We start from the raw sequence: 9,715 nt of genomic DNA on the forward strand, positions 1-9,715 counted from the left end.
TTTTTTCTTCTCGAGCTCTTGATGTTGAGTTCAGTTTTAATAAACAGATTCCGTGTTTAATGATGATAAAGCAGTGCATCAGTACTGGGTTACTCCGGAGTTTCACCCCTTTAGTCCAGAAACATTCGTTGTAGGTCTATGAACATTACCGGGGATTGTCCAAGAAATGCTAATTTAAATAAAATAAAATAAAAAAATCCAATATGATGGTAAGCTTTAATCCTCTCACTCTCTCTCTCACACACACACACACATTGCAGCCTGGACACAAAACTATTACTGAAGTTTAAATGATTACTGATTAAATAAACCGAACTGAAAATAAGTGGTGTATATAAGAGTTGTTTTGATGGCTTGATGCCTTATAATTGGTGTTAATCACAGAGCTCCTCAGAAGCTTCAGCTGTAATTAATTTCAGGAGTTTCTTAATTAATTAACATTAACTTATTTTAAGTGGCTCTTATTTCCTTAGTAACGATGAACCCATGGTGAAACTGTAATCAGTGTGATTTTATCTTGACTCTGAAAGAGTCTCCAGTGTCAGTGCTTTGTAGAAGTAGGAGCCAAATGGGGGAAACAAGCAAGTGACGGAAGAGGAAGAAACCTTGAGAGGAAACAGACACAAAAGTGAACCTCATCCTCATTTGGGTGACACTGGAAGGTGTGATGATAAACTGGTATAAACACCGGAGTGTCTGATTATGAATAACGTCCTTTCTACAGTCAGATAAAGTCAGACAACTGCGTATCGATTAAGAGGTTGTTGTCTTCAGAGACCATGCGGAGTTAGCGTCTTCTCCTTGAATGTCTGAAATCTTCATGAAGCAGAACACAACTGAAGCTTGCACAATCTCTGGATGGGTAAAAAAAAAAACAGAACAAAGTGCCAGTCCTGTGCTGTTATAAAATAATCAACAGTAACTTTGTATTGCATTGAGTCAACACACACAAGTACAGAAACAAAGGACTCGGGTTTTAGCCAAAATCTTTTTTTTTAATTAATAAAAACTCCATTAAACTCCTAAGACTTTCTCATCGCTATGACAACAGGAATGTATCAGAGGTGTTCAGACCCCAACGTGGGCCTGATTAAAAATAAATGTATCCTGCATCATTTCCTCCTTTATAATGAGGAATACAATACAATCATCTCTCTAGCCTTGCTCGAAGTGTAGAGGAGCCAGGAACGAGGCAGAGACGGCAGATTTCAGCAGCTTGAACTTGAACCCCCATCGTGGTGCTGGTACAGGGTTATAAAGCGGGAGAGAGATTGGTCACTGAATAGCAACCTTTCAAACCCAAATTCATAGTGGTTACAGGGTGCACTAGATTGGTTTGGGAACATTAAACACTTGTACTGAGGGTTATGCTGTTATGCAAGTTAAGATTTTGGAGTAAATAAATGCTACAAAAAGTCCAATAAAAAAAAAAATAAAAGTGGTCGTAATCGGAGCATGAGGCAGGATAAAGTTATCCAAAAGAGTCGAATGACACAAAGCATTTTGGAATAACTGATGAAGGATTCTAACATGTAAATCCCCAAGTAGGACGCTCTGCATTTAAAAAAAAAAAAAAAAAAAGAACAGCATATAGCAGCCATGGCACTGTTTCTGTCCTTCCTGTTTGGGGACCTTGCCCTAGAGTGGTTCCAAGAGAAGGGTTAAAATGCTACAGCAGAGTGTGCAGGTGTGTGTGTGTGTGTGTGTGTGTGCGCAGTGCTATTCCAGGAATGTAGTGCAAGAGTGGGCAGGAGTATTGCTATAAAAGTGTGCAACGTCTCTGTGGGTGTTTCTTGCTCTTCTTATTGCTGCGGTTCGTCTCCTTGTATCTCCTGATCTCCCGGACCAGAGAGTAGAAAGCCTCCTCCACACCCTGCAGGGGAGATAGAGAGAGATAGAGAGAGATAGAGAGAGAGAGAGATATATATATATATATATATATATATATATATAGAGAGAGAGAGAGAGAGATATATATATATATAGAGAGAGAGAGAGATATATATATATATATATAGAGAGAGAGAGAGACAGAGAGATAGAGAGATATAGATATATATATATATATATATATATATATATATATATATATATATATATATATATAGAGAGAGAGAGAGAGAGAGAGAGAGAGAGAGAGAGAGAGAGAGAGAGAGAGAGAGAGAGAGAGAGAGAGAGAGAGAGAGAGAGAGAGAGAGAGAGAGAGAGAGAGAGAGAGAGAGAGAGAGAGAGAGAGAGAGAGTCAGTTAACAGTGTTAAATCATCAACTACATTATATTTGGAGATAGGGATTCGTATCCCTAACCCTAACCCTAGCAGACGAATAGATGTTGTTACTTTGGAAACAACAAGGTATTAGAAAGAGTGCATTTATATAAATATCTGGTTGGTGATTAGGAAGGTCAAATTGCAGAGATCATTACCATCCTTATCAAACCATTCAGAAAAGTCAGAAAGGAGACATCATAATTACTCATTTGATATGAGACTTCCTTAAGACGTGACAAGAGGAGAAGAAACCATACGCCCAATTCCATAATAGCAACCTGTTTTTTTTTTTTTGCCCTGCACACAGGATATTAAATTGTGCAATAATGCTGTTCTTTAGCAGAGAAAGTGGTGTCACTTCTTGCTCGCAGCAAGTATCATGAGACATGAAATGCACATAATCTCGTTTGACCAGCTAAACGTGATACAGTGAAATATTAAATTTGCATGAAGTTCGCGCTGCACAGTCAGTCGGCCAGGTTACGACACGCTGCAACCATCATCACCGCTACGGTCTGACAAAGTGCTGACGTGAAACAGACAGGATGCAGCTCGCTGTAAATAACGAGCAAGACAGCAACCAGTACTCAGCACTTACACACATGTACAGGACTGAAACAAACATGCAGTGCAGTTCTTTTCCTTCACAATTCATAAGTCTGACTGTGTTTGGGAGTAGCTCTGTTTTGAAGAGGTTCATAGCCAAAATTCATAACCAACTGTTCTTGTGTGTGTTTACTGACTTTCATGCAATCCTTTAATACTGTACACTGAATAAAGTCATTTGTTGTGAGAATCCTTTCAGAAGTACGGGCAGGGTTCGGGTTTCAATTTGGAGCCTCTACTTGGCACTCAAAAGATCAGAACTGAGGAGTTTTTTGAACCTCTACTATTAGGAAACCGTTACTAATTTGTAGTACAAGTTTATCGTGTCTTTCATCCGTATGTGCATTTAAGTGGCATTTACACACCTGTCGTGTTTTGGCGGACGTCTCGACGAACGGGATGCCGTAGCCCCGAGCCAACTCTTGCGCTTGACGGGTCTCCACTGAGCGGGAGCCAAGGTCACATTTATTCCCAACCAACACCATCGGAACATTGTCGCTGTCCTTCACCCGGTTTATCTGCTCCCTACACACAGAAAACAGGGGCTGGATAAAGGCAGAGTGTGCAAAGTGAAACATTTAATAAACTGCAGAAACAAAGTCCTTACTCATCATCTTTACTTCTCAGAAAACACGAAGTTGTGAAACATTGTAAGAAATATGCCGAGTTGGAGTTATGACCCATTTTTGAGCTAGTTTAATTACAGCTTAATTAGGCTTTGATAGCTCAAAGCATTAAAAAACTCTGATCAATAAACTCTCTTAAACGAGAAGAATCTATGTTGATAAAATACGTAAGACGCTTTCCGTTTACGTGAAGGGGAAGTCCGTGCAGGTTTTTGCATTCAAACTGAAAACGATACCTGTAGAGATGCACGTCCTCGAAAGACTTTATATTATTGATGGCAAACACGCAGAGGAAGCCCTCGCCGGTCCTCATGTACTGATCCCTCATGGCGCTGTACTCCTCCTGACCTGCGGTATCGAGGATGTCCAGGAGACACGTCTCGCCATCGATCACCACCTGCTTCCTGTACGAATCCTATACGGAAGAGATGAGAGAGGAGCGGCTGAGAGTGGGGTCCATAAAAACGATCTCAGTCAGGAGCTTATTGTTGGCAAGTGGAGATTTTAAGCCATTACTCTAACGCAGCATGGCTGAATGAGTGGGTTATGGTGTAAAGTTGTAAGTGTACAGGAAATAACACCACAGGGAATGTTAAAATCCCAAGACTACATTCTAAAATAAAAAAAGGCCAATTTTCAACACATTCATTGAACCACAGCTTAATCCACACCAGCTGCATTATCTCTACTGACCTATTGTATATTTCTACAGCTTTTCACCAGAGCATAGAGGTGGCAGAAGTATGCAAATCTAAAATGTCATCATGCAAATCCACTGCCCTATTTGCCTGAACACGCTGTTATGTAATCGTGTAGTGAACTACAAAGTTGAGAGGATGCGTATCCAGGTCTGTGTGTATATAGAGAAGACGTTTCCGGCCTGCGAGTGATCAAAATAGACCATAACAACCACTTTCTGCTTAGCGTCACCAGCCTGATTAGCTCACAGGATATGTCTAGGTGCATTAGGTCATGTGTAATAATCCCAGAATTAGAAGCACCAAAAAAAAAAGAAATCCTCATTTCATGCAATCTAATCAGCCAATCACTTGGCATGACATGACAAGAATCTGAGGATCGATTCACCCAGACTGGACAAGTCGACAGGAGTGGAACCGCACGTGGTCTTCTGCTGGCTGTTGTAGTCCATGCTGAAATGCTTTTCTGCTCACCAACGGAGCATTAAAATAAAGAGTGATTATCTGAGTTCCTACATCCATAGCTCTCCGAGTCATAGATTTCACGCTTTTCCCAATTCTGATAATTCGTGTGTTTGATTGCCTGAAGCTCTTGACCCCTGTCGGCATGATTTAAACCACTGTGTTCCCGTCGCCTGATTGGTTGACTGGATAACTGCATAAATTTAATACAGTGACCGTATAAATTCTCAATCACCGTTTCCATATTATAATCCACAATCAGTATGCGTCAGCAGATTATTTTCACCTGCCTTCTTTGTTCTACAGAGCCACCGGACGGATGGACAAATTGGTCCTTTTTTATTAGTGATTATGACTTAAATAGCATGCGCACTTCATCGAATCCCCATGTAACATTACAAAACAGTAGAACAGTTAGAAAGATATTCTTAATAAGTATTCGTAAAATAAATGAATAAAACCCCTGAGATAAACTAATTTGGAGGTGTTGGAACGAGTTTAACGTGTCAATCGAACCAATCACGGGTTTCATCCCATCTGTGTGGGAACATGATTGCTGCAGGTTATTCAGCTGGAATCAAAACACTTAATTAAATATGAAATAATACGATGTGTTTGAATCTATCTTGAAAACTGAGTTGACATAATTCACCCCAAGGCTGAACCAATCATCCTCCTCCGTTAAGGTTTTTGGAACAATAGTCAGAAAGGTGCTCGCTATGACTCAGGGCCATCACTGCCAGACTGGGTGGTTTCCCGCTCAGATGGGGAGGTCAGTTTTATTTAACATTAGCCTGGGAAATTTGCATCAGGCTTGCAGATCGCATTATATTAACCAGCAGCTACGTTAATCCCTCTCCACTGCTTCTCTCTTTCTACCCATCCCGTGGCATCCAGAAATTGTACCAGCTCCGATTGTCTTCCGAGCCATGAAGATTTTGGACCTCCACTGAGATGAGGCTGACTCTGTGAGGATCCTGAGACATCTAGAGATCTACCAGCTCCAGTTAGACTCTGCTATACTAAAGAGGAGACGCCAACTCCATGTGGTCTTTGAGGACAACAACCTTCTCATCAATACAATCTATACAATTTATCAGACTGTATATTTATAAAATCACACCCTCCGGTGTCACCCAGATGAGGATGAGGTTCCCCTTTGAGTCTGATTCCTCTCAAGGTTCCTTCCTTTACCATTTAAGGGAGTTTTTAATCCCCACAGTCAACTGAGTCACCTCAGACTTGCTCATTGGTGATAAATACAAACATTTAAATAGATCTGATATTAATCTTGGATTTTGTATTCTATTAATCTTTATATTATTCTTTATATTAACCTTTTGTTCTATGTTTATGTTCTGTAAAGCTGCTTTGAGACGATGTCAACTGTAAAAAGAAATATAGAAATAAATTTGAATTGAATTTAATATGTTGTGCTACTTCTTTTAATTAATATTTGAACTTTTGGCACAAGTTTCATTTTGGGCTACTTTATGTAGAATTGTGTGGGTTTGAAAACAAGATGCTGTTTCACCCTGACATGTTTGAAAGTGCCGCTTTCCACAAGCCATCAGACTCCTTAATAACTGAACTGAACTGTACTGAGCACAACACGCACAACAACTGTATGGACTGCACAGACCTACACCAAATATATACACTTCCAATATATATCCATCAATCTGTTTACATGCTGTTTTTGCACAGTTTTTTTTTGCTCTTTGCACATGCTGTCTCATTTCAGTCGTTTGCTGTTTTGCACAATACTTCACAGTATCTCATGTAACTGCTGCTATAATACTGTGTTCATTCCAGTATTTCTGCAAACGCAATATTGTTGAACAAACAGTATATACACTGGTCAGTGCCATTTCTGTTTATTGTCTTTTGTGTAATGTCTTGTAATTTTCTGTTTGCCCCGCCTTGTCCTGCACTGCCTTTACCGCCTCGTCCTGCACTGCCTTTACCGCCTCGTCCTGCACTGCCTTTACCGCCTCGTCCTGCACTGCCTTTACCGCCTCGTCCTGCACTGCCTTTACCGCCTCGTCCTGCACTGCCTTTACCGCCTCGTCCTGCACTGCCTTTACCGCCTCGTCCTGCACTGCCTTTACCGCCTCGTCCTGCACTGCCTTTACCGCCTCGTCCTGCACTGCCTTTACCGCCTCGTCCTGCACTGCCTTTACCGCCTCGTCCTGCACTGCCTTTGCCGCCTCGTCCTGCACTGTTTGCACCAGGTTGCACAGTTGCACTTTATGTATCTAGGACTAACTTACTAAGTCCTTATAGCTCTGTCCTTGTTTTAAGTAGCACCATGATCCTGGAGAAACGTTGTCTCATTTCACTGTGTACTGTAACAGCTATATATGGTTGTAATGACAATAAAAGCTTCTTGACTCGACTCTCTTGATCAAATGTACCTCGATGGTCGGGTCATATTCGTCCACGAAGTGGTTCTGAATGAGCTGGATAGTAAGTGCACTTTTCCCAACACCTCCTGCTCCAACCACCACCAACTTGTACTCAGTCATTCTACAGGGGGGAAAAAGAAATAAAGAAATAGTGTCACATTTTGAAAGAAAATAAATAATTATTTGTGAAGTAAACAAATATATATATAAATAAATAAACAAACAATAACCACAGATTTCTTTCTGAAAACAGAGAAACATTCTACCTAACAGTCATAAAAAAAATAAAAATTTGTCTAGCTGTATCTATGCATACAAAATGGCTTCCTATAAGACATATAGTGGTGTGACGTCAGAACCGTAAAGGAGTTTCCCTAAGTAGGGCACCTCAGTAGGGCCCCTAGATAGGGAGCAGGAAGTCATTTGAGATTCATAAAAATTGAGTGCCATGGTATAAGTCAGTGACAAAAAACATTTTAAATGAAAATAAGTCGTTTAATACGAACTGTTAGAACATCATATTGGAAATTCATGACTGTCAAAAGTTAAAAAAATAATCAAACCTGTAATTTATTTACCGTTAGCTAACAGGCTAATCAGGTTAGCTTTTTCACCCCAAAACATTTCAACTACACGAACACCTTCAAAAAACCAGGAAATAGTATAAAAACACACCGAACGATTATATTATTAATAAAAATTGTTTTTACCTTGGAAAACGTGTAAGTTTAACCCTTCGTTCTCTAAAATAAACGTGTAGACGCCAATTAGTTTAAATGAAAAGCAGGGATTAGTCGCTCAGCCGCATTACGGTCGCTTTAACGACAGTAAACTATTTACGTTAACAAATTTCTATTCGCTCTAAAATAAAAAAGTAATAATAAATAAATAAATTCCCGACCAGCGTAGAGAATAAAAACTATCCGTATTTCAATACGATAGTAATTTATTGCGGCTTCGTTTTAAAAATTCGAATGTAAAATCCTAAATAAATCTTCATACATTTAGCTCTTCTTGGCCAAGACTCTCCCTATTTCATTGTGGGCGAGGAGGGGCGGGACTACAACCACAACCAGCCAATAGAAACACGTTATTGGTTACACACTGATAACCTATTGGTTGAAAGGTAGTAAGGAAACAAAGCGTAGCCAATTAAAGGGCGACTTATCTTTCCTTATATTCTGGCGTCAGTAGAATAGAGTCACCCAATAGAGTTCAATAGAGTTCAATAGAGTGTTATGTTAAAAAAAAAAAAAAAGACATGACGAGTGCCCTGACTGCTGAAGTCATCATGACTGTGCCCATGAAGACTGTAGCACACGAAGTTATAAAAGTTTATATTAAATATCATTTTTACATTTTAATTCAACATCAGGTTTAGCATTTGTTTCTGAATATCTAATCTAATCTAATCTAATCTAATTTAATCTAATCTAATATAATCTGTATTACTAGTAATTAAAAGATTACAGTTAAAGGGCTGCATGTGGTGTAAGAATTGTTTCTTGCAAATATATTTTAACAATAAAACTTTTTTTTTGAACACCGGTGTATGTTATCATATTGTTTTAAAAAGAAATTAGAAATCGAATTGAACGCCTTTGTGAATACGGATTGTTTTCTGTATCGATTTCCGATTTTGTCATATCGTTTTCCATCATTTTTGCAATATCAAGGTGAGAATCCACTTCAACTAACAGCCCTCAACTTTTACAAGAAGTTACCATGTGTTATAGGTGTACAATACACAGCTTCAGGCTCCATAGTTGAATCCTGAGCTCGGGTTCCAGTCTTTGTTGAGTTTCACATGTTCTTACATTTACATTTACATTTACAGCATTTAGCAGACACTCATATCCAGAGTGACTTACATTGTCTATTTCAGTTTATACACCAGAGCAATTGAGGGTTAAGGGCCTCAAGGTTCTTTTGTTGAGGGTTAAGGGCCCAGTGCCAACTTGGTGGTCCTGGGATTCGAACCAATGACCTTCCGATCAGTAGTCGAACACCTTAACCACTGAGCTAGCACATCCCACATAGCACATTCTTCCTGACTCTGTGTAGGTTTTCTCTGGTTTCCTGTTTATGTCCTGATAGAAGAAGCCTTTACTTGTTACACATTCTGTATATTACAACACAACGACATAATTTTTTCACATATCCCAGCCTGTAATGGAGATGGGGTCAGAGAACAGGGTCAGGCATGTAACAGTGTTCCTGAGAAGAGCCACGCTCAAGGGCCCAACAGTAGCAGCTTGGCATTGCTTGGGGTGGGACTTCCATAGTTTTCCTGCCTGAATTTTTGGATTTTGTGAACATAAAACTCATAGTATGCTTTCAACAGTATGTTTACAATTCAGAGTAATAATTAGCACAGTTTCATTAATAATACACAGTACCATTTCATCACTGCATAACCTGGATGCAGTATGAAGTAAACAGGCTTCAGTAGTGTGCAAAGTGCCTGGTCACTCCTGAACATTGAGTCAGCCCTGAGAACCAAATTCATATAATGGTGAATATAGCAGCCTGGATATTTACAGTCTTTTACCAGAAGATGTCAGCAGCAACATAGGCCAATACATGTGACTGTAATACTTTCCTATGTCCCATCCCCAAGCCAGATGGATAGAGGGATTATCTTGGT

General features: G+C 39.7%; 1 protein-coding gene across 1 annotated transcript; it reads right to left on the bottom strand.

The window, feature by feature from the left end:
* Window positions 1-974: 974 nt before the first annotated feature.
* Window positions 975-8,113, bottom strand: zgc:55558 (GTPase KRas). The gene is made up of 5 exons (XM_060892078.1): window positions 7,779-8,113; window positions 7,078-7,189; window positions 3,737-3,915; window positions 3,240-3,399; window positions 975-1,873 (listed from the first exon to the last, which is right to left on the bottom strand). Exons 2-5 carry the CDS (start codon window positions 7,186-7,188, stop codon window positions 1,760-1,762), a joined length of 564 nt encoding a protein of 187 aa, XP_060748061.1. The 5' UTR covers window position 7,189; window positions 7,779-8,113; the 3' UTR covers window positions 975-1,759.
* Between the last annotated feature and the right edge of the window lie 1,602 nt (window positions 8,114-9,715).

The sequence above is a fragment of the Tachysurus vachellii genome, chromosome 18 (assembly GCF_030014155.1).
Source record: "Tachysurus vachellii isolate PV-2020 chromosome 18, HZAU_Pvac_v1, whole genome shotgun sequence".
Lineage (NCBI taxonomy): Eukaryota > Metazoa > Chordata > Actinopteri > Siluriformes > Bagridae > Tachysurus > Tachysurus vachellii.

Excerpts from the sequence above, each read along its gene's own strand:
- zgc:55558 (XM_060892078.1), bottom strand. The coding sequence starts at position 7,188 with ATGACTGAGTACAAGTTGGTGGTGGTTGGAGCAGGAGGTGTTGGGAAA. Across the intron at positions 3,916-7,077 it reads AATATGACCCGACCATCGAG|GATTCGTACAGGAAGCAGGT; the intron begins GTACATTTGATC and ends TCTTCCGTATAG. Across the intron at positions 1,874-3,239 it reads CGTCCGCCAAAACACGACAG|GGTGTGGAGGAGGCTTTCTA; the intron begins GTGTGTAAATGC and ends TCTCCCCTGCAG.